The 26,303-nt window shown below is 38.8% G+C and overlaps 1 protein-coding gene across 1 annotated transcript in view; it reads right to left on the bottom strand.

Moving 5' to 3' along the window:
* LOC125242559 (RYamide receptor-like) overlaps positions 1-26,303 on the bottom strand; it is a 76,590-nt gene that overhangs the window by 24,456 nt on the left and 25,831 nt on the right. The window contains exons 2-5 of the mRNA XM_048151324.1: positions 20,750-21,461; positions 20,186-20,384; positions 19,623-19,691; positions 8,091-8,249 (exon numbers count right to left, since the gene is read on the bottom strand). Coding sequence (XP_048007281.1) covers positions 8,091-8,249; positions 19,623-19,691; positions 20,186-20,384; positions 20,750-21,399 — 1,077 coding nt within the window. The 5' untranslated portion in view covers positions 21,400-21,461. The remainder of the gene's footprint in view (positions 1-8,090; positions 8,250-19,622; positions 19,692-20,185; positions 20,385-20,749; positions 21,462-26,303) is intronic.

Raw genomic sequence — 26,303 nt, 5'->3', positions numbered from 1 at the left:
TGTCTAGAAAAACAACTTACAACAGTGTGATTTTTAAAATTAAACATTATTTGGTGACTTTTGAGCCAGTGTTCTGTAACACAAAAGACATGTATATTGTGATTGTCAATAAATAAATCCACTTCCAGTTCCTTGCTCGCTAGCCCCTGAACATTTTGATGAGCTACGTTAATAGTTGACTTATTACTATTATATTTTACTAAGCTACCATGGTCCGGCGAAAGCGGGCGGCTGCCTGTGGCGGGGTGGCGCGCGGTGGGGCGCGTGACCACAGCCTCAGGCGCTGTCAACGCATCTAGTTTAAAGTAGGCGCAGCCGGCGCGCTAGCGTCTGGCCTCGCACTTCTGCCGGCCATAGTGTCTATAAAACTCAACGCGTGAGGTTTGTCGTTGGTTATGCTATTCATAATGGGATCAATAATATATGATAATAACTTAGCACAATTAAGAATATACTTCTTAGGGAGGTGCGAGTATTCGCGAGTCAGAACGAAGGTTCCGTCAATAAATTTATTTGTATCGAAATATGATACTTTATTATGATACACTGTCAGTCTATGTAAAATTGAGTTGAAATAATAAATGTCATTGTTTTGCTTGAGTGATAACATATTTGAATAAGGAAACGCACAAATAATTATTTTTTCAATATTTTTACTTGAAACTTTTAGCAAAGTTTCGGTAAAAATACCTATATTGTGTTTATTCACATTCGAACTGTCGCCTAAAAACACTACCAACGTCGAGAGTTCGTCAAATGAATCGGCGGCGATTTGTTCGCAAATTCTGTTTAGAGAGGCTCCCGGCATACAATTATTAACAACAGTTCGGTTCATCAGGTCATTCATTATCACGCCCAGACCAATACCCACCCGGTCAGTGTACAGCACAGTTTTACGTACTCCCACTCCCACACATGCGTCACGAGTAGCGGCCGGGGCGCGCGGCAGGGGCGCGGGGTGGCGGGGGGATGCCAGGCACTCGCTGGCCTCGCAGCTCGAGCACGAGTCGTTCGCAGCTGGCGGCGGAGGGGAAGCCTGCGGCGGCGGCGGCGCAGGAGTCGGCAAAACCGTGCTATGGCTGTCTCGGGATGACAATGGATAATCCAAATCCAAACTTTCAGTGTTTTCTTGGGACATATCAGTATTTAAACATGTCCTGACCAATGAATCGAGCTGTTTAATGTTTTCGTTACCTACATCAACTAACTGACTTATATATGTCTCCAACCTCGTCTTTTCGCTACAACATTGGCTGTATTTAGTAGATATGTCCTTAAGAGACCTTTCCAAGTCCTTGATCCTATTTGAATTAAAGTTTAGCTCATCAGACTGGGTTACAAGTTGGGTTTGACATAATAATAAGTCACGAGTCAATGCGATGTTTTTTGACCTTGAAAAACAGGCCCTGAGAGCTCTCTTATGATTTTTAAACAATTTTTTGGTTTTTGTTATTTGTTTTTTGATTCTTATATATTTTTTTATTTTATTTGATCCTTGAATAAAAATATTACTACATTTATCTCCTGATTGGTCTTCCATATTTTCTATGCATTCTAGACTTTCATACATACTAATACTATTCGAATTACATGATTGATCACTTAAGCTAGTTAAATTTACATTTATTTTATAATGTGCTTCCTCCAGCTGATGCTCCAAGACTTTGATGCGAAGCAGAGCCTCCGTGTGAACTTCCTGGCAGTGCTGGAGCTGGTCTACAGTACTCTGGAGCTGGTCGCGCTCGCCTCTCATGTCCTCCAACTGGATGTCGTAGTCCGCCAACTCGCTCTTGAGGGCTTTGTACTTGTTCAGGATCTTCTTCAGCTCTTCTTCGTGTTCATCTTGTTCACTGAGGAGCCGAGTATTGAGTTCCTTTGCTGACTGCAGGTCCTTCTCGGCGGTTTGAAGCTTTTTAACGAGAACATCTCTGCGTGTTGTTGGTTTGGTGGTGGTTTTTTGAACTTCAATACGTGCCGTCCTCGGTCCCGGTAACTTACTCATTTTCCGCTCGGCTTAAGCTGTTATTATTGTGATTATGCAGCTATTGGTTTGAATAGTTCGTAAAAATAGCAGTAGGTGGCGCAAAAAGACAAACGATACACTTGCGCTGGAGCACTTGTAGTTTGCATATGACGATGACGTTATAGTTTGTCGCATTTGTAGTAGATGGCGCTAGTTTACCATCCCTGGCTGTGTGAGGTCCGATGGCTGTATCTGGTTACCTTCTGTGACGGGAGATGTCGTAATGTGTGTGTGTGTGTGGTTGACAAAACAACGACTCTGTTGTTTATATGCAAATTTGTAGATGGCGCAAAATTTAGGCGTTGTTTGAAGAACGACCGGAGCGACGACGTCAGCTGATCAATGTTTAGGTACCTACAGTTTATTCAGAGATAAATGTCCAGCGGAATTAGGAATTAATTTTCCGTTTTGAATACCTTTGTAACTCAGGTCCGACAATAATCCATTATTTGGTACACAAGTTTCAAGCACTTATCACTGTTTTGCACTTATTAACTTAAAATCGTCACAGTTAATGTCAACAGGTACTGGTGTATTAAGATGAAGCAATTTCCTTTTAGATTTAATAGTTTGTATTGTATATAATCCGTAGATAACACTTATCGAGCGTTATTACACCATAAGGCACAAATATATTCCATTTTTATTCTTGAAAGTCACTTTTCAGTATTTTTAAATATTAAATTACATGGAGTTGATGTTAACCGTGGCGACAGCGCCATCTATAGCTAGATTCTAAACTAGATTTAGAAATAAAATTAACTGTGACTTCCATTTTTAATATCGCTTTTGACGTCTCACAGTGGTCCCAAGCCTCCCTGCCTATCAGGCTCGGTGGTATTGGCATAAGACAAAGCTCCGCGGTTGCTCTTCCGGCATTTATTTCTTCTGGGCATAAAATTGAAAATCTGTTCAAAAAAATTCTTAAATCTGACTCGGTCGTCCCTTTCTTGCAGGAAGTTATCACCAGCTTTCAACATCCTGCCCAAACGCCGACCTTCCCATCATTCGCGATTCGCAGCACCAATGGGACGAGCCGCTCTGTCGGCTGGTACGGGATAATCTAATTGAAACGTCTACCAGCACCACAGAGCGCGCTCGTCTCCTTGCTGCTACGAGTTGGGAATCCGGCTCCTGGCTGCAAGCCCTGCCGTCTAAAAACCTTGGCACCCTGCTATCAACGAACACCTTTAGGATTTCATTATGTCTGCGTTTGGATGTTGCTTGCGTGGCCCCTCACCTATGTCACTGTGGCACAAACGTCTCGCAGTTTGGTCTCCACGGGCTATCCTGTTCCAGGAGCGTCGGCCGTCTTTCACGTCACGCGAGCCTGAATGATATTCTCCGCCGAGCTCTCGTTACGGCGGGAGCGCCGGCGGTTCTAGAACCGCCTGGATTGGCTCGCGACGACGGAAAGAGGCCGGATCGCATGACCCTCGTGCCTTGGAAGATGGGGCGCCCTTTAGTTTGGGATGCCACATGTGTGGACACGCTTGCGGCGTCCCATCTTCCAGGGACTTCAAACAGAGTTGGTGCTGCCGCCAACTCCGCTGAACACCTCAAACGGCGCAAATATGCAGCAATTGATTCCAGTTTCATGTTTGAGCCGTTTGGGGTGGAAACGCTTGGGCCGTGGGGTTCAGGTGCTCACAGCATTTTTAAAGAGCTTTCAAAGCGCCTCGTCGATGCAACAGGAGACAAGAAGGCTGGCACTTACCTAGCGCAACGTATAGGCATTGCCATCCAACGTGGCAATGCCGCCAGCCTTCTTGGCACCTTGCCACAAGGTGCGGATTTGGAGCCTATTTTTTACTTATAGTTATTATTATTATTGGTTTGTTTTAGTTTTTAAGTTAGTTTTATTTTAACATGGTATTTTTAGCGTATATTGAAATTGTTAATTTATATTGTAGTAATGTAGTAATTGTTCAATACTGTAGTAAAATTAATTGAAAATGTTTTATAATTATAATATAACATATGCCATACATCGTTAGAAAGCTGCATAAATATGATATACATGACAATTAGAAAAATATTACTGACCAGTGACCTGTGATTATCAATGCAAAAAAAACATTCATTTTCGAGTTTCATTTGTTTGTGTAATTTTTTTCATTTGTTTGTGTCACTCGTTAGAAAACTTTGCCTTTTTACACAACTTGTTCAAATATTTCACATTTGTTACGAAAGTATTTTGATCGTTATAAAATTCCGCGTCGATAGATAACATTGGTTTTCACCCAGACGCACTATGCACTACACGAACTATTTATTTACACAGTGTTTACGCGCGCTCATCGTGTCACTGTGCTGCCATTACAAGGTCATGTCTCGGAAATTTATTATTTTTTTGTGCCTTGGATTCAAGTAAAATGCCGAATATTAGCGTTTTTATGTTGGTAGAACTGTCTCACACTGATTTTCAATCAAATCGGGAGCGACAACACAACCGAATCTGTCAAAGAAGCCCACCAATAGCAACACTACCCTTACAGACACGGTGTGTCTATAGGGCGCTACCCGCCAAAAAAAGTTATGGACACATGGTGTCTATAGGACGCTCCACGGGATATATATACCAAATGTTGCTACATCAAATGTTCTATGCCAAAAAAAGTTATACCAATTATTACACACCCATAAAAAATACATACTTTTTACACCTTACTTTCGGAACGTTGCTAATACAACTCAATAGGGATTTGTTTAGCATTGGGTCACTTTCATTCTAAAGGTAAGAAAACATCCGACTCAGGAATAAATGTCAAAAATAATTTGATTTATTCCTAAGTTGAAGAGGTACGACGGTACTTCAATTCATATCATTATAAAATGAAAGCGTTCTTCTTCATTTTAATAAAAAAACAAAAGACGACACGGGGTCAAGCTTTCCCTTTGATTATGTTTTTCTAAAGCTATTACGTCATTCGCGTCATTCCGTCGTATAATCAAAAGCTACCCACTTCGTTCATTTTCGTTCGTTAGGGAGAGTGTCCAACAGCTCCCCTGGCTTTTGTCTCCGTTCGGATGCTTTGGATAAAAGCATTTTTGTGTCCCTCTTTAAACTTGACATTCTAAATCCTTTTTAGAAAATATTCAGCAGCAGCGGAAAATGCCGAAATTATAAAACGTAACAAATACAGGAATCTTGGTAGGTAGGTACCTAAGTAACATTTTAGTGCTATAATTTTGGTTTTCGACGCCAAAAGCTACTATAGATGTCGTATAAAGGTTTTCGGCGTGACCGCTTGTCGTATAAAAGCCTCCAGTAACACCTTTTAGCTCTATAAGCTTATACCGCTAAAAGGTGTTATTAGGAAGTGATGTAAACGTTTATATCACCATTTTATAGAGCCGCTATAGGCCTGGTCTATAACAGGATCAAATATGACTACTATAGATCTATATTATTGTATAATAGTGTTAGGAATCACTGCTATGCAATCAATTTGCGCTATTAAGGTTCCCGACAAGCCGCTATAGTTGTTGCGTTATACAGCTAAAAGGTGTTATTAGGAAGTGATGTAAACGTTTATATCACCATTTTATAGAGCCGCTATAGGCCTGGTCTATAACAGGATCAAATATGACTACTATAGAACAATATTATTATATAATGGTGTTAGAAATCACTGTTATGCAATCAATTTGCGCTATTAAGGTTCCCGACAAGCCGCTATAGTTGTTGCGTTATACAGCTAAAAGGTGTTATTAGGAAGTGATTTAAACGTTTATATCACCATTTTATAGAGCCGCTATAGGCCTGGTCTATAACAGGATCAAATATGACTACTATATAACAATATTATTATATAATGGTGTTAGAAATCACTGTTATGCAATCAATTTGCGCTATTAAGGTTCCCAAGCCGCTATAGTTGTTGCGTTATACAGCTAAAAAGTGTTATTAGGAAGTGATGTAAACGTTTATATCACCATTTTATAGAGCCGCTATAGGCCTGGTGTATAACAGGATCAAATATGACTACTATAGAACAATATTATTATATAATGGTGTTAGAAATCACTGTTATGCAAACAATTTACGCTATTAAGGTTCCCGACAAGCCGCTATAGTTGTTGTGTTATACAGCTAAAAGGTGTTATTAGGAAGTGATGTAAACGTTTATATCACCATTTTATAAAGCCGCTATAGGCCTGGTCTATAACAGGATCAAATAACCTACTAAAGAACAATATTATTGTATAATAGTGTTAGGAATCACTGTTATGCTATCAATTTGCGCTATTAAGGTTCCCAACAAGCCGCTTATAGTATTTTTAGTAGCCGTATTTTAACAGAAATTAAAACCTAACTATACCACTATTTTGGGATATAGTGGGTTTGGAAAACACTGCTACAGTATTCAACACTGTAGTAGTGATATGAATACCATTATAGAGCTATTTTGCTGTATAATGAAGTTTTCAGGATACGTTTATATAGCTTTGAAAAGCGTTAATAGTCGTTTTCTAATGCCTTTTATATCTCATCGCCGTATACGTCACAATTACTCTTTTATATCACAGAACTGTGGAATAATGGTTTCGGTATCTCTTTTAAAATACAATAGCGTTATAGCTGAGTTTACTATATGTTTTATATGAAAAAAAAAACTGTTTAGAAGATCTTTCTATAGTAAAACATTGAAAACAAGTATTGTTTTCTATATAAAGAACTTATAAGTTAAACTGGATCATAGTTAAAGTCTCATGCAACCCTAATTGAATCCACAATGGCGGGCTTATGGCAGTTAATGCGTATGCTAAGTGACATAGTCGAACTATAAAAGCGTATGTTTTACTTCTTGGATCCATAGTAGAAACTATGGTGCCAATAATTTTATTGTATTAAATTATATTTATTTATTTTATTCAAAACAGGTATAAATCGAGGGCGCACTTAAAATACTCCATTAAACTAATATTCTTTTAACGGTAAAATTTCCATCGCATACCTTTTTGCAGTAATGATGGAATTATACGAAATCCAAATTATTTTGATTGACACTAAACTTCACAAGTTCACACGCCACTTTTCATAAAGTTCCTCGTTTAAAACAGTTTTTGTTAAATATTACACACATTAAATTATTTTAGAAATTTCATTCATTCGCATTAAAAGGGACGGCAACTGCTATTACAGAACATAAAACCTGTATAACGGAATCTCAAATGCTACTATAGCATAAATTGATACTATAATAGCGTTACTGTGTCCTCTATGTCAACAAATTAGCACAATAGTCATCATCACTTCACCATTATAGACCTTAAACGTCACGGATGATACTGCTATAGCCCTATTATATCACTAAATGGCTGCATAATTGCGCCAAATCGGCTCTACAGTACCAATATAGACTATTTATAGGACCATTTAATGTGATTTAATTTGGTGCTCTCGACCACTATAGGACCAGAAATTGTTACTTGGGTAGCGAACAAGATTTTCGCAGAAATCGCTAACGCCGTGGCTTGCGTGGGCGACGGTCGCGCGACGGCGATGGTCGCGCGACGGCGATGCGACGCATACGAAATCAAAGCTTATCGATATGGAAGTATGAGACGCGACGGCGACGGTCGCGCGACCGTCGCCCACGCAAGACACGGCGTAAGTGTCTGGTTGACGTAACTGGTGACCGACGAGCTGGTGACTTCCTCGCACAACGTAAAAGCATTGCGATACAGCGAGGAAATGTCGACCGCATCCTTGGTGGCCTGACGTGTCCTGGGGGCGGTAGCGTGCGTTCATGTAGCAGTAGATGATGGGGTTGTAGCAGGAGTGGCTCATGGCCAGCCAGTGGCTTGCGAACCACACGTACGGCTTGCCGGGCCACGCGCCCCACTCCGCGTCCTCCACAACACCTGTGCCACAATACAAGATGCAGACCTGTTTGAACCCGCGGCGGTAGCGCGCGTTCATGTAGCAGTAGATGATGGGGTTGTAGCAGGAGTGGCTCATGGCCAGCCAGTGGCTCGCGAACCACACGTACGGCATGCCGGGCCACGCGCCCCACTCCGCGTCCTCCACAACACCTGTGCCACAATACAAGATGCAGACCTGTTTGAACCCGCGGCGGTAGCGCGCGTTCATGTAGCAGTAGATGATGGGGTTGTAGCAGGAGTGGCTCATGGCCAACCAGTGGCTCGCGAACCACACGTACGGCATTCCGGGCCACGCGCCCCACTCCGCGTCGCTCTCGTGCGCCGTCCATAACACCTGCAAAAATATATGCGTCAATAATTTCGTTCAAACCAAAATCTAAAAGATTACTTTTATTATTCGGGAATAGATAACGTGCTAGAGTGTGGCTAATGAAATATTGCCCCAACTTTTGGCGGGAAATTCAAAAAATCTAGGGCTGGTCACACTTGGTATAGTAGGAGATATAGTTTTGATACTAGAAAATATTTTTGTTTTCTGTGCACACTTATATTGAAAATCAATAGAAATTGCTAATATACATATGTACAGAAATTTGACAAAATCTGTTAGCATTTGACGTATTAACCTAAAAGTTTTACGATGGTTATTGGCATTTAAATATTAATAATTAACGTGTATTACAAGAAGTAATGGGGAACGCCCGACTTTCAATCCGGAGGTCGCGGGTTCAAATCCTGGCTCGTACCAATGAGTTTTTCGGAACTTACGTACGAAATATCATTTAATATGTACCACTAGCTTTACGGTGAAGGAAAACATCGTGAGGAAACCTGCATACATCAGCGAAGAAATTCAAAGATTTATGTGAAGTCTCCAACCCGCATTGGGCTAGCGTGGAGACTATATAGCCTGAGCCCTCTCAGACATGAGAGGAGGCCTGTGCCCAGCAGTGGAACGTATATAGGCTAAATTATATTATTTATTTTATTTTTTATATCAAATTACTACTGACCAGTCACTTCACTGATTTCTTCTAAATATTGGTTTTTCGTAAGTAAGTCGTTACGTTCCAATATTTTTATTTTATTAATGCTTCCCAGAGCTTCGAGTTTCTCCTTGTCTTTACACTCTTTTCCTGTTTATGAGATTTAAGTTTTATTATATTCACATACTTAATCAAAGTTATAGGCAAATGTTAGAACTAGTACTTAAAGTATCAAAATATTAATAGATCACCAACCTACTATATTGTTTACGACTTGTAAACATTGCAGTTTTTCATTATATGCCGCTTCACGTCGACTTCGCTCTTGGTTGTAATTATTTATTAGCTTAAACAGCAAATAGCGGACCTCGCTTGGTATCGTCATTGTTATAATATTTAAGATTTACCCTTTAACCCGCGAACAATTTGAACAAGTGACATAAATTGACAGCAGACTTTTAGCCTTTTTTTTAAACCATAGACAATTGGTGATACCACAAGGAAATATCTGTCAACAATATTTGGCTAGCCAGACTCTAGTCAATCAGTGCTAACCCCATATGTATATTGCGTATTTCATACATGCAAAAAAATACGCAAATGTATATAACAACCCGCGACCAAAAATACAAAACTTGAGACGTGTTCTCCTCTCCGGGAGGCATCTGTTTTTGTCAGTTGCCCTCACGTGCTAGGATCTCGTGCCGTCAACATCTCCTGAGGATGTAAGGATTCATGGATTAGCAAAGAAATCCCTAGATTTTAATAAACATCTTATTTCCGCATATAACGCCTTATTCCATCGATAATTTCGCTCAATGTTTGCTTTTTAGAAATTTGTACCTTTAGGACGTAGTGACTAGTATTAAAAACATTTAAAAAGTATAAAACAGGACACTGTTCCACGACAGACTAAGGTTCGAGAGATCCTATAGTAGCATCTACCGAGAAAGACACTCACTTATTAAACAGCAACCGGAGTTCCAAGTCGTACCTATTAGTCGTACCGTTTTATAGATTTTAAATATAAAAATAAGTAAATAGTAAAATAAATAAATATAAAAAGTTGTAGTTATAAAAAAAAAAAAAAAACAAAATTGATTAATATATTTTATTTTATTTGATATTTCAGTAGTAAATTTAATTGAAATTGAAATTTGAGATTAGATCCAATTATGAACAATTCTAAATGTAAACTAATTAGTTATAATTGCAAGTCGGTTACTCGCTCGGTGGATTACATTAGATTGTTATGTCAGAAGGCGGATATTTTGGCATTACAGGAGACGTGGCTTTATTTACACAGTTTACCATTTTTGGGAAGCATTGACAGTGAGTTTGGGTATATAGGTTCGTCTGCCATGGATACCTCAGCTGGCCTACTACAAGGGAGGCCGTATGGTGGGGTGGCACTTTTATGGAGAAAAAGTGCGTTTGACTCGGTTTCGGCGATCCACTGTGCGAGTAATCGTCTGGCGGCTATTAATGTGAAGGTGAAGGGCAGGTCGTTCTTAGTCTTTTCTGTTTATATGCCGGTTAATTTGGCTGACAATTTAATAGAATTTACCGATTGCTTAAGTGAGATGAATGCCATAGTGGAAAATAGTCAGGTTTCATCTGTATTTATGTTGGGAGATTATAATGCACACCCCGATAGTTTATTTGGCCGTGAAATGTTAAAATTTTGTGACGATCAAATGTGGACTTGTGCGGATATGGACATACTGGGAGCTAATTCAGATACTTTTACGTTTATCAGTGATGCCCATGGTAGTACACGTTGGCTCGACCACTGTCTGGTGACACAGGCCGCTGTGCAGTCTGTTACTAGCGTAGAGGTGCACTATGGGACAGCGTGGTCGGATCACCTAGCATTACAAGTTGAGTGTGACATAAATGTTCTTAGACCTCATCATGCCCCTAGAGTACCGGTCTGTGATAGAGTACGGTGGGGGTTTAGAAATGCGTCACAAATCGAAATGTATATAGGAGTATTTGTAATGAGAAGCTTCGTGAGATTGACTTCCCACATGATCTGTCTAACTGCTGCGATAGGTTGTGTAGTGATCTTAGTCACAGAGCCGTAATTGATCGTCTTTATGTAGATATAGTGAAATCGTTGAGGGGTGCGGCGGCGGAGAGTAGTTGCGTGATACCTAGACGGAAACGTGGTGTGGTTGGGTGGAATAGACATGTTTACCTGGCACATAAGGATGCTAGGCACCATTTTCAGTGTTGGTTAATGTATGGGAAACCGTTGTCAGGGCCTTGGTACGCTCGTATGGTAGAGTCGAGGCGTATATTTAAATCGAGACTGAAGTGGTGCCAGGATAATGCCGAACAGATAAGAATGGATATCCTGGCAGAGAAACATGCTAAAAAGGATTTCCGCAATTTTTGGAAACAGACTAACAATCTCAACCCAAGGCCTAGTGCCCCTCTTAGTGTTAATAGTATCAGTGAGCCAGTTGAAATAGCTAATATGTTTAAAAATAGCTTTAAAGTTGAGCCGCTGCATGTCGTTTCACCTACCGTCCAGACTAGGTTGGGGCGTTCGTCAGATCCACTCATTAGCTTTACGGCCAGTGAGGTCACCTCTGTGATACGCAGTATGACTAAGGGAAAATCACCAGGTCACGACAGCATAAGTATTGAGCACCTTAAACATGCAGGTGTCCATTTGCCGCGCGTATTGTCCATGTTTTATACGTTGTGTATTAGGCACTCTTACTTACCAGATGAATGTATGAGGACGGTGGTGGTGCCAATAATCAAAAATAAAACCGGTGATTTCTCGGATAGTGCCAACTATAGGCCCATATCTTTAGCGACGACTATTGCCAAGGTCCTTGACAGTATGCTTGATCGACAGCTTAGCAAGTACATTAAACTGAATGATGCGCAGTTTGGGTTTCAGCCTGGACTGTCAACTGATGCAGCTATTTTAAGTCTCAAGCATACTGTCCGGTACTACACAGACCGAAAAACACCCGTTTACGCGTGTTTCTTGGATTTGTCCAAGGCTTTTGATATGGTGTCCTATGACCTTTTATGGCATAAGCTGAGAACAGAAACTAATGTGCCAGAGGAAGTGGTTGGTATTTTTGATTATTGGTACAAACATCAGGTAAACATCGTGAGGTGGGCAGATTCACTATCGGGGGAGTACAGATTGAAGAGTGGAGTGAGGCAGGGGGGTTTGTCATCTCCTCGGCTCTTCAATCTGTATATTAACGCCTTGATAGAGGACCTCAGCAGTACCAGGGTTGGCTGTTGTATAGCTGGTAAAATGATAAACAACATTAGCTACGCCGATGATATGGTGCTGCTGGGGCCTTCTGCTTGCGCAGTTGGTAGGCTGCTTGGAAAGTGTGAGAGGTACGCAGTGGCTCATGGACTTAAGTACAACACGACGAAGAGTGAGGTGCTCGTATTCCAGTCTCGTGGTTTTAAAGTGGACAGGGTCCCGAGTATTATGTTAAATGGAGTACCCTTAAAAAGAGCTACTAGTTTTAAGTACTTGGGTCACTGGGTCACGGAGTGCCTCTCTGATGATATGGATATAGAGAGGGAGCGCAGGGCGCTGGCTGTTCGGGGAAATATGTTGGCTCGCAGGTTTGCACGATGCAGTAAGGATGTAAAGATTACTTTATTTAAAGCATACTGCCAATCATTTTATTCGTGCTGCCTGTGGGTGAACTATACTCAGCGTTCAGTCAGTGCCCTCAGGGTGCAATATAACAATACGCTCAGGATGTTGTTGGGACTGCCCAGGCACTGCAGCGCTTCAGATTACTGGACAAGTTACGATGTGCTACCTAATGCGAAACTATTTTGCAAGCAGAAACATATTATTATGCTCATAATCATACATATATTTAAAATAAATTCAACGTGGAAAAATTACTGTGCTTTTAAGACTCAAACAGACGACCTCAAAGGTCATTAAAAATTTACCAGTGTAAAATCATGCGCGTGTAATCTCCTTAGCTAAGACCGGTGATATTTTTAAAATAATTTAACAGTAGTTTTATTAACAGCACTTAATCGTAATTTAAAAAACCTATATTTTCGAATCCACCAATAGTTTGGAATGGAAGATATTAAAAAAAACTACGCCTAGAAAATAAGCGTTTTCTTTCAGCAAAATACCTCACAGTAATTTAATGGTGGAAACATGTAGAAAAAAATCAGTTTTAAGGTTTACAACCCGAAGCCACCTAAATATATGACGGGAAATAAGACTATTTTTATTGATATAGAATTTTTGAATTTTGTCTAACGTGCTCTAGAGCTGTTATAATAACAGATATTTTTAAGCAGAAATCAATAGCACATAATTTTTCAGATATTTAACATATAAAAACCACCAATATATTTATATGGAAATAAAAAAATCTAAATATTTGACCGGGCAAATTCGAAACAGATAATAGTACGAGGTTGACTTTTATTGTCCCTATTTAACAATAGTAACAGCATGATAATCCACCCAATAAGTTTGACCTTTATTAAATACTTTAATTTATTTAATATATTTACATTTTTTGCGTGGTTTGGTTTGGACCTTAGTGTCTTACATTTAGGAATCCATATGGCAAACCACCACGCCGGTGGAGCTGGGCCGAGGGTAGGTGATGAGCCACAGAACTTAATTTAGATAGAAGAAACAAATTCATATATTTGTATAGGGGCCGAGCGTGTCAAATTTTGTACTGAAGTTGATTCTTGCCTGTAATTTTAAATACGTCTCAGGCTCTTGATTGTTCATAATTTTTGTGTTGTTGCAATTGAATATCACGTAACGAGGCATTTTTTATGTTTTGGTTGACTTCAACTTACAAAAATTGACGCCCGAAAGCTGCAAGCTGCGAGTAAAGACGGACAACTCAGTGGATTTCACTGAGTTTATTTGACACGCTAAGTAGATACGTTTGCTTGATCTATGGTATATATGACATCTGTGTGATGAGCCGTGTCGCATGCTTTTTATTCTGTTCTTCTATTACACATTAACGTAAATGAGGAGGCACACTGACATTTTACCCCGCCAGGCGGCGCCTATGCATGTCACTGTCATTCATATGTGAGAGAGAGAAAAAACATAATTATCAGCTTCTCGCTCTCACGTCTCACGGACTAATAGGGTGGCGCCATCTGTCATATCCTTTGAGTGTTCCTCCTCATTACATGCCTGTTTCTACATAAGTAATATTTTAAGTAGATTAAAAACAGACGTTTCCCACCGATAATAAAGTCCAAAGTAATTAAAAAAATTACACATTTATTTTAGGCATGCGATTTGACAGTCGTCGAAAAGAGTATATACTTGTCAGTACATACATCTATCTCACGTTTTTCTCTTCTACCATTTGACAGATCTCCGTCATCTTGTGAAATGTATTCTTCCATCCTTCAGAATCGTTGAAGCAACGCTTGTTACAAACACGCGAAAGCTATGCAAAGTCTAATTTCGACCCATATGTCACGGCCAGGTATAGCCCCGGCGATTATCGTTAGACTTACAAGCCACAGGTCACAAGTTCAAATATCAGTCGTCGCATACGTTTTTACAGCTTTTTTAATTCATTTTATAAGGTTTTATTTATATTATAAGTTGATGAGTACAAGCTACTGCAATGACATTAAATACAAGGACGCACAATTCATAACAAATTTTTTTTAAAAATCTGGGTCTAAATTGCATTTATAACATTCTTGTTGATGCTAATAACGTTAACTTCTTATCTGCTTAGGAAAAAAATCGTTCATGCCATAACCAACATAGTGTATAAAGACCTAAGTATCAAAATTGCAAATGGAACTGCCACACACTAAAAACTCTTTATCAAAATACCTTTTGTCATAATATGCTCAAATGACTTATATGTCAAAATGAATTGCGAACGAATATTGAACGAATGGAGCCGCTACCAATATATAATAAGTATGTAGGTATTAGATATTTCCAATTTATTCCATAAATATAAATACCTAAAAAAGGCCGCAATTTTACTTCTTCATTACATAAACTTTAAAAATACCCTACTGTATCATCTTTATCTTGGTCACTTGTACTCCGTTTATTACAATAAATGTATGTAATGTATGTATGTGTAAATTTCCTGAAATAAATGTCATATCTTGTTGCCACGAAGAAAAATTTACAAGGCTTCCAAGAATCTCGAGCTGGAAGGATACAAATTAAAATATTTTCTATGAAAATAATTAAATTCGACAGCAGACAACCCAAAGGTTTATCGAATTTATTTATTATAGGCATTTGTTTTAAATTAAATACCAGTGGTTCTGATCTGATAGTGTGGGATATTCTTTAAAACTTATTTTCAAAAGGAGATTTAATGTTGGTAGTGCCATTCAAATAATATTAGAAGTGTCTAATACGCGAGTGTTCGAATTTAATTATAGGATAGCACATATTGAAAGTACTGTAATATGGGTACAAAAGCCTGCCTATTGAAATATAAAATACATAGCAAAAAGTATAGAAAGGACCTACTTTTCGACTTTTTATTTACACTACGTACCGACCATACAACTGACTCTAATTAATCTTGGTATTAAAAAGAGTAAAATGTAGTACGTTTTCACATTATCCGATCCGATATCGGATGTCGGACCGATATTCCATACATTACAGGCGGAATCTTGGATTCTTCTATTGATATCCTTCCGACATCCGTTATCGGATCGGATAATGTGAAAACGGTCTAATAGCGACTCAATAGTTTTTGTTCCTTGAAAGTCATTAATTTGAACAAATAAAATTATTCATTGAAATCTATACAATTACAACGAGTATTATAATGTATAATACATTCATTTTGTAATGTAATCCAAAGAAATAACTTATAAGAAATATATTCTACCCTTTTTGCTTGTTTTTTGATTACTATTTAGCCAATTTTTCATTGACTCATACCATGGACTTTCAATAGGGACTGAGCTCACACTTTTTTTGCCATACTAAATTGAACTTTATCACCGGTGCAGAAAGGCGTTCTTATCAGACTAGTAAAAGTGTGTCCACATGAGAGGGTCAAAGTTGGGGCTGGTGTCCCTCTCGCATGTGACCAGTGTTAAAGAGATTACTACAGTAGTAGTATTTTTACCCGTATGATAACTAAGGTTATAAACTTCTTAAATTATTTTTGTATTATATCGAGGCAAGGATATTAATACCTTGTAATGAATTGGTAAGTCATTATTATGAAGCCATAAAACCAAAGATTTGCGCAATTAAAAAAAACCTAATTCGGTATTAGTAGATTTGGTAGTAACTTTGAATATTGACCGGTATCCCCAAATAATGACAGTGATGACGTCATTCAAATAATTTTGACAGTGGCAATAAGTGCGAGAGGGACACCAGCCCCAACTTTACCCTCTCATGTGGACACACTTTTTGGCCTAACAACTCAATCTAGCTTAATGATATATAAATCTATGAGTCATACCGGACAACTGTCACTGTACACTTGTAATCCTTATTACAAGGGCATAACGTCTAGCGATGGTTAGCTAAGACAGAGTATTGCGGTTAGTAGGAACGACGCACGATGTTGAAACTTAGGTTACCTTCAATCAATACTAATACTGAAAGACAATTTTTAAACTTATTGCATTACATGTGTCTAACAAAATTTCAATGAAATGGGTTGTAAATCTAATACTAAAAAATCAATATTTAAAAAGAGAGGGTTGAAAAGGGTGTAAAAGATAAAAAAATAATAACAAGAAAAAATGATTTCCACTGCCGAGGATCGAACCCACGACGTCAGGTCAGGAGCGCGCCCATCGTCTTACACTACTATAACTGAGCTATTTAAGCGATAGTGAAGGTGGCGAAATATATTATTATACCGCGATGTAATGAAAATACGAATGAATAACTAACTTTTGAAATAATGCAGAAAATGACATCGTCAATAGTAGAGTTTGTAGGTAAATGAAAAATATGAAAATACTTCTTTCAGTACAGATTTTAGCGCTTCTTGGCATGCATTTAAAGGTGGATTATTTTTTATACTTCTTTATTTTGATCTTAACGAAAAGTCTGTTCCAATTTTTTTGCTGATATAATTTTTGCCCTGAATGTTATTCTGAGCTAGTAAAATACTGAACTTCCGTTTTGTTTTTAGGGTGGTTTCAGTAGAAATAGTGTTTCAACACATAATGTAGATACAAAACAACCATAACTTCACTTGTCCTATTATTGCTTGCGTCATAACTAATTTAATTACTCCGCTTTTTGCTACTACGAAGTATCATTCACAAAAATAGGTGGTTTCTTAATGTGTTATAAAGATCATAAATTAAAGTAGTCGAATTTAAAACAAAAGTCCTGATACCATTTTCGCCTGATTTTTAGTGAATTAAAATAATCTTTTTTTTTATTATACTATACGTTTCTTGTCACAAATTTTGGTGGCTTAACTAAAAAACCTGTACCAAATTACCAAACTTAATTTTTGGTGAGATAAAAAGTACTGTTATAGAATTAAGTTATTTTCCCAGTAGTAGCAAGACCGGATAGCTCTTGGGGTAACTGGGGAATTTATATTATAATATATATTTAAGCCCCGGGTGTATTGAAGTTAATACTTGGAAAATATTGATAGTATTTACGATATAGCAGACTTTCACCTAATAGGTATTCATATTCATTGTTAATATGTAGGTGCCAATATGGAATTACGGTAAAAAGGTAACTATTAGATCTTTCACTCTAAGTAGTGCAAACGCAGACTGACCGTTGATTACAAAAAATCACGACATAGTATAAAACAAATTCGCTTCCCTCCGCCTGCCTACTTGTCCTTATGTATTTTTAGATCTTTAAAACAATGGAAGAGATTTTGATGCGTTTTTCAGAGGCGTATTTACCCTATGACCAACCGGGTCAGGGCCTGTTACCATTTTTTCACATTTTGTATGGCGGTAACGGAATGGAAGGTTCGAAAAAATGTATGGAAATCTTGGGACATTTTTTTCTCCTATCAGGTAGCCGAATCGGTAAAAAATACCCATTTACGGCGACGCCAAACGCCGCAGAAATGCAGTCTGGCTCTGTCGCGCCAATACGCAAGAGCGACAGAGATAGATTACATTTCTGCGGCGTTTGGCATCGCAAAAATGCCATTCGGCTACGGGGCCAGGCGTCACTTAACTGGGCGGCAAACTGGACCAGGACGTAAAATCCTTAAAATATACTGATAATACCCGTCCAAAGCCAGGGCGGGTCGTTAGTCTAAATTAAAACGTTTATTTTTATCTTTGAGGAAAAAACAATAAGGATGTTACATCGATATCATTAAGTCATAAGACGCGTCCCATTTTAAGGTTTAAATAGAATTTCATATTCACCGTGTTTTTATTGAATTCTGTTAACTTCGGCATATAGTTAGGTCCATTATAGGAAACAGAATGCCATAGTTAGTTTTCTTAAATTCGTATTTTTTCTAAAAAAACCATACACTTGAGATAGATGTTAACTTCAATTGCTGTTGAGAAACGGGCTTTACAATTAACTCACACTAAGTAAGTGTCAAAACTATGACTTGTCAGTCGCATATCGAACACACAAAACCGCAATTGATGTAACATATATCGCAGGTGTATAGTGTTTTTCAGAAAAAAATTACGAATTGAAAAAACGACCTATGGTCTTCTGTTTCCTATAATGGACGTAACTAATTATGCCGAAGTTAACGAATTCAATAAAAACACGGTGTATATAATATATAGATTGGAAACACGTGCTTATAATCATGATACTCGTATTTTATAAGGTTACATTTAAGGTTTTATAAGGTTTTGACTGTGTGGTGACGGGTTAAGAATTTCACCACCCCCTTTCTTCCCGTGGGTGTCGTAGAAGGCGACTATGAGCTATGGGTTAAATTGTGGCGTAGGCGAGAGGCTGGCAACCTTACCCCTTATTTGCCATCATGATACTCGTATTTTATAAGGTTACATTTGTCATTGTGAATGTACAATACATTATATTTCCGGTAAAGGGCTTTCATTCAACACCCGATAATTAAGCTTTTTTTTATTGGCCTTTATTTCAGTCTTTATTGCATCTTTTGCGTAATTCCGTACCTAATGTAAACTGTGACCAAAATAATTGTGTTTTTTTTTAACAAACGAATCATTATTATGACATTTAACTATGAAATTCTATGAAGAATTTCCAGTGGATTATCTATATTAATGTACTTACTATTTGTACGTCTTTCCCATCACGGATCAATTTTGTTCTCAGATTGTGGTTCATACGCCATATGTCAACCACAACCTCTTTTAAAATCATCAATTCATCCATCACGGATCAATTTTGTTCTCACATTGTGGTTCATACGCCACCTGTCAACCACAACTACTTTTAAAATCATCAATTCACCCATCACGGATCAATTTTGTTCTCACATTGTGGTTCATACGCCATATGTCGACCACAACCTCTTTTAAAATCATCAATTCACCCATCACGGATCAATTTTGTTCTAACATTGTGGTTCATACGCCATATGTCGACCACAACCTCTTTTAAAATCATCAATTCACCCATCACGGATCAATTTTGTTCTCACATTGTGGTTCATATTACGCCATATGTCGACCACAAACGCTTTTAAAATCATCAATTCATCATACTATTCCTAAACGTTTTGAATATTGAAGTAGGAAATACTTACAATAAAAACGTTGAGTGGCAACCAGGAAATCGTAAACACAGCGACAACTGTCACCATCATCTTGATCATCTGCAATGGATAACAAACATCATTAATACCAATGTTTCAAACCTTTGATATCAGTATCAAGCTGACGACCTACTTTGGATGGCTATTGTTCTTCAGATGATAGACATTTAAATACAATAGAAATCTCAAACTTGAATTGGATAAACAAATATCTCGGAAGGAAATATCTAGTGTAGCAATATTGCTGGTGGGCGCCGAGAAATGTCGCCGAGTTATTTGGCGCATTGTTAGGGTTACGCAACTAAATGGGAAAAGTATTAATATTGTTCAGTCACGTTTTTGCATTAAGGTACTTTCGCTAGATTTGTTGTGGTAATAGTGGATGAATACAAAACTGCCTGATAAGTACTGTCACGCTCTGCGCCTCGCCGGGCGCAGAAAGGACCACACAGCGGCAGCGCGAACTGCAGCGCCAGCAGCGCGCACGTGTACTGCGAACTCTGCTCCACCCGTTCCCAGTTCCCACTGTTCGAGACAAATATCTCTGGAGTTACCTTCCGCTTGGAGCGCTGCATGCGCGTGTCGCGCGCGCTCTGCGCCTCGCCGGGCGGGCGGCCGCCCCACACGGCGTGCGCGATGCGCGCGTACGTGCACACCAGCGCGCACAGCGGCAGCGCGAACTGCAGCGCCAGCAGAGCGCACGTGTACTGCGAACTCTGCTCCGCGCTCGCCCAGAGCTCGCCGCAGACGTCACTAAATGTAAAAATTAGATTCGCAATGATTGCTTTTCCTGGGTACGTAGCCGAATGGCACAAACGCTCACGAAACTACACTCGTAGCTATATATCTCTATCGCTCTTGCGTATTGGCGCGACAAAGCCAGACTACCTTTCGCGGCGTTTCGTTTTCGTTTCGCGTCGCATAAATGCCATTCGGTACGGCACCTGCACCTGCATGTGATTATTCTGACTTTATAGGGTGTTTTCACGCAACGCAAATCAAAAGTGAAATGCCATCAAAACAATTTTTACCTATGGTGTTTTAAGTTATTTTTACACTTCGGAATTTAGTATTTGGAACAGACCGACTTTCTAGAGTTTAATATAAATTTAACTTACATTTGGCATGCTTCATGCCAAAGTGAAGGCCGTTGCAAATTCGACACGATCGGTATAGGGGCAGCGGTGGCTAGCGCACCGCACCACACGCCAGCTACCACAAGTTTGGCAGTGGCCTTCCCAAGCCTCGGCTTCAGAGGCCGCATGATGGCCATGTAGCGGTCGATGGAGATGGCGAGCAGCGTGTACGCGGACACGAGCACGGACACGGCCTGCGAGTAGTTGACCACCTTGCACATGACGCCGCCGAACGGCCAGTAACGCAGCACTAGCATCGACACGAACGAGAACGGCACGCAGAACAGCGTCATCAGAATGTCCCCCACCGCTAAGTTCACTATAAAGTAGTTCGTCACCGTCTTCATACGCGGCGACGTTTGCACTACGAAACACACTAGCCCGTTGCCCACGAGGGCCACCACAAACACAGCACTGTACAAAAATAGCACACACACTTGGAAAACAGGCGATTCCATGAAGTCCTCGGACGTCGCATCCAGCACGCACACCATTTCATGATGGGCTTCGGTGTAGTTGTAGGTAGATGCATTGGGAGCATGCGGCATGTTCCCGACGCACTCATTGCTGTGCTCACAGGCGCCTCGAAGTTGTGTTTCATTTTGGATCGACGGTTCGCTGGTATATAGCATTATTTGAAGACATCAGACGATCACATGTTTTTGAAATCAGCGATGGTGATCAAGAAAATTATCTGGAACAAAAGAAAACTGATTTCACTACATACTTAATTGATATTATCAGTGAGATAAGATTTCTCTCTCATGAAAGCCGTATCATCCAGTGGAAAACTTATTACCATATTCTAGAAGTATTGAGATTTTCTTTTCCCGGGTTTAGTGAGACTAGTAATTGGAGCTAATATCCTAGTAATTGGAGCAATTTTCAGTTCATTTTTTTATCAGTAACTAACTAACGAAGCAAACAAGAAGCGTAGGTATAAAGTAGCATAGGTACAGTCAACGGCAGTGACACTCGCAAAAAGAATGGTCACTTAAAAATCTAATTATCGACATATCCCTCAGACTATAAGTTTCAGTAACATTTTAGAAAACTTATTACTTAAGTAGGAACACAAACGAAAAATAAGTGAGCAACAAGACCTGCTTTGAGTTAATGTTAATTAAAGCAAAGATTCTTAATTACATTCGGGTACCTGAGCTGTTTTGGTATGCAAAGTAAACATATCTTAGGCTTCGTCTTTAATTTATACTTTCAGGCCTTTGCAAGTGAAAACTTTGTACTTGTATGATTTAATAATGATGCTTAATTTAAATGTACATAACGTAATTATATATTAAAATGTATATATGATAATACGCGTTTGTATTTCACTTTACGAAAAACAAAATAAATATTGCAAGTATTTAAGGATATACAAAATAAATAGGTACCTCTAGTAGGTAAGATAAAAAGTTAAAACAGGATTATTTTCGAAATTTTTTAATTTCAGGTATTTTCTTATTAACCCTCTACGCAAAAACGACGGGGTGTTATAAGTTTGACATGTCTGTCTGTCTGTCTGTGTGTGTGTCTGTCTGTGGCATCGTAGCTTCCGAACGGATGAACCGATTTAGATTTAGTTTTTTTGTCTGAAAGCTGAGTTAGTCCGGAGTGTTCTTAGCCCTGTTTCATGAAAATCGATCTATTATGTCGCGGTCGGGGGATTTTCAAATTTTTATTTTGTGTTTAGGTTTTTGTAACACGAGAAGGAATACTTGATTCAGTAAATCTAGCAAGAAGATCGCTTTTCTCTTCTTTATGATGATCGTCTACCTAATATTAAGCGATTATCGCCGCCCATGGACACCCCAAATTAAACATCATAAAGTTGCGCTGCTCTTGCTCTTTGCTTGATGGTTGCTGGAAGGTTTTATCGGTCCGGAAAGCAATAGAGTATTGTACCTACATACATTATTGTTAACCTTATGTTTTTGTGTTTTGATCATTTTGAAATATTTTTCAAATTAATAACTAGATATTATGTAGCTAAGATATTCACAGTTTTATTGGATACCTACCTAGCAAAGTTTTTGGATAGCATAGCAAAGTGTGCTCGAACTTGCTTGTTCGCATATCAATATTACCTTGCCCCCTTGTACAATAAGTATCTGTCCAGAAGAAATACACATCTCGCTAACCGAAAGCGATATTTCGTTATACTACGTCGGTAAACAAGCATACGGCCCGTTATTTGATATGAAGTTTAGTGATATGATATATGAAGTTTTTGATATGAAGATTATGAAGTAATCTATGGACGATTTAAGAATGAAATAACAGTCCAACGTCAAGCGTTATTTCGATAATGATTTATATCCGTTTTTATCCGGAAAACGATAAAACAAAGCGCCCAAAAGTTTTTTGACATGGGCCGAGGGAAGTATTTACAGACCCATCCCTGCTGTCTTGGGCGTTCTCAATTCTATAAAAAGAAAACAAATATTTTGGATTGGCGCGCAGTTGTTTTTATGCGATAAACTCTGCGGAAAACGCAAGTTTGTAAGGTTGCCCTTACTCTAACTCCCATTTAAAGTTAACGTCACTCCTTGCGGGTTCATATGAATTCCATATTAGCAATTCGTTTTGACTGCCATGATTGATAGAAATCGGTCCACTATGTCAGTGGTTCTTTCAAAAATAATATTTTTGTCAACTAACATGTTAATTATTTTTTAAATCGGGACTTAATCGCGTATGACTACATATTAAACTGACCTCCAACGTTTCAGGGACGGCGTTGTCCCCGTGGTCTGGGAGAAGACTGGCTTGAAATGACATCAACACCTTCTGACAGCCGCGCGAGTTTTTCGAACTACCCGCACTTGGTTTTGATTATCAACTTGAACTATTTGCGCACTAGGGATGTTACTCTGTCGACACACAATACTGACGATATTCGATTTAACGACTGTCGATATTATTTTCCGCTTACACTTATTAATGACAGGATTCCACGTGGATGAGATCCTAAAACCTTCGTTCCGATTGAAATTGCGATGTTTTTTGATTTCAATGGCTTCACGCACTTTTCTACTGTAGAAATGGCGTTCTGTGGAAAGGACTTTAGGGTCATGCAGTTCGATCCAGTGGTTTGGTCCTGATTCTAATAAATGTTCGGTATGTTCGTTCATATGTCGTTAAATCGAATATCGTCAGTGTTGTGTGTCGACAGATTAACATCCCTAGTGCGCAAACTGTTGATGTTCAAAACCTAGTGCGGGTAGTTCGAAAAACTCGCGCGGCTGTCAGAAGGTGTTGATGTCATTTCAAGCCAGTCTTCTCCGAGACCATCACGGGGACAACGCCGTCCCTGAAACGGTGGAGGTCAGTTTAATATGTAGTCATACGCGATCAAGTCCCGATTTTAAAAATAATTATGTATAATAATATATCGTGAAAGTTTAAATCAGTGTTTAACTAACATGTTATGAAAATGTACCTCAAACACATCAAATATTAATTTTACGGTTGTTTGGTTGTTACTCAATCGTTTGATCTACATGAGCAGATACGAACTGACCTCGTTTTAGTATTAGCTTAACGAAAAACCAAACATTGTAGAAAAATGATTGACTGAAGTACCCTTTAATACCATCACTTACTTCAAAGTGTTCTATTTAAAACTAGGATAATAGAACATTTATTTAATGAATCATGAAATGCGTAACCCATGGCATATTTGATCCCGGCTTCGCCACCAGTGGGTTTGATCGCTTTTTGGCGGTCGGTGGTGTAGTGGCACGTCAACCGCGATAGCTGGAGACCCGGGTTCGATTCCCGGCTTCGCCACCAGTGGGCTTGATCTTTATTGTATGGTATCTATTTCAGTTTATAATTTATATATAGTAGTGTTACTACTAAAAAAATTGTAGGTACTAAAGACCTTCCTCAAAAATCAATATTCATTTAGTTTGTGAGCTTACTGCGAGACACACGGACAGACGAGGCTAGCGACTTTATTTCATGGTGTACCTAGTGATAAAGGTAGCAACAGACGTTATGGCGCGGCTGCGGTTAGAATACGCCTACTTCACGTTCATTTCAAGTTGACCGTGTAATTTGCGGAAGACATGCAATGCTCGTATCAAGGGCTCAACAAAATAAATGACCACTAGGTACCATGAGTTGTTGACCTTTCAGAAGTGCATTAGGGTAATTTCGAATGACAGAAATGCTCGGGTAATTTCGAAAGAGGAATCTTGATATGATGAAAATAATGGTGAGTTTTATGCGACCTTCGAAATTAGACGACTTTCCAAATTACCCTAATGCACCTTCCGTTATTCATGACGTACCTACACGTCAGGCAAAAAGTGAACAGGACCTCCAATATGGTTATACTTAGGTACTAGAACTAAAAATATTTAATAAATCTTGTGTTTTTTCTGCTTTGATTTTCGGTCAGCATTGAATTATTATTAGCAATTTCGGTTTAACGTTAATTATGTCCGAATCCCGTGGGCATAATTAATTATGATTACCCACAGTACCTACTAACTTTTATTGGTCATCTTAATATTATATATTATTATTTTTATTGGATATTTAATTTTACATCTAAATTAATTTAATTTTACATTTCATTTTAATTTAATTTGTGTTATTTGTTGTATTTTAATATGGGCTCAAGGTCTGAATCATCTCCCTAAAAATGTTTCTATAAATACCATACCATGCTGAACCGTAAAACTAGAAAATGTACGATGTCTGATAATAATCAAACAGCGAATATAAAGATTCGTAAACGTGAGTCACTCAAGCCGTCAGGCCATCGGGTATTAAACACAAAACATAAACAGTTTATTTTATAAACAGTGCGAAAAGCAATTTAATGCGTGTCCGTGTTATAAATAGTGGTGCGGATGTAAATTCACGGTCTATCAATCATGTGGCATCCGTCCGCGGCGCTGGAATGTAATCACAGATCTCATCTGTTTCTAGTACTAGAAATATGTTTCGAAATAAGTGGCGATAAATTAAAATACGACCGAAGGGAGTGTTTTAAATCGACACGAGTTACGAATTTCCTTTTCGCACGTGTATCGTACGACGGTTTTCAGTACAGATGAGCCTCCGAAGTTTCGACCTGGCATATAATGAACCACTTCTCGCACTAGTGCGTAAAAAAAACACCATCTGTACTGAAAATAATGTTTTATATTGCTTTTGGCTTCAAATATAAACGATCGACATTGAATTATTATTATAAGTATATACCTAGATATTTTTCTGGCACGAACGTCAAGTTGTAAGTGCTTGACAAAATAAAAAAAAACATCGACAATCCTTTTATCGATAAAATAGCCTTACATAAGGTTAATAATTACCAATATTGCTCTAGCTTCATAAATCGTTAAGGTACCTACCCAACGGCCCAGGAGGTAGCAGTGTGTGTTGTACTCTCAGAGTATATAAGATTAGAAAACAGTGCCAGTAGCCAAATGCACAAACGCTTACGATAAGATCGTTACCGTAGCTATCTCTATCGCTCTTCCGTATTGACGCGAAAGAGCCAGACAGCGTTTCGATCGGC

The sequence above is a fragment of the Leguminivora glycinivorella genome, chromosome 3 (genome assembly GCF_023078275.1).
Source record: "Leguminivora glycinivorella isolate SPB_JAAS2020 chromosome 3, LegGlyc_1.1, whole genome shotgun sequence".
Classification (NCBI taxonomy): Eukaryota; Metazoa; Arthropoda; class Insecta; order Lepidoptera; family Tortricidae; genus Leguminivora; species Leguminivora glycinivorella.
The sequence above is the reverse complement of the archived record's forward strand: the minus strand, read 5'-3'. Positions and strand labels throughout refer to the sequence as shown.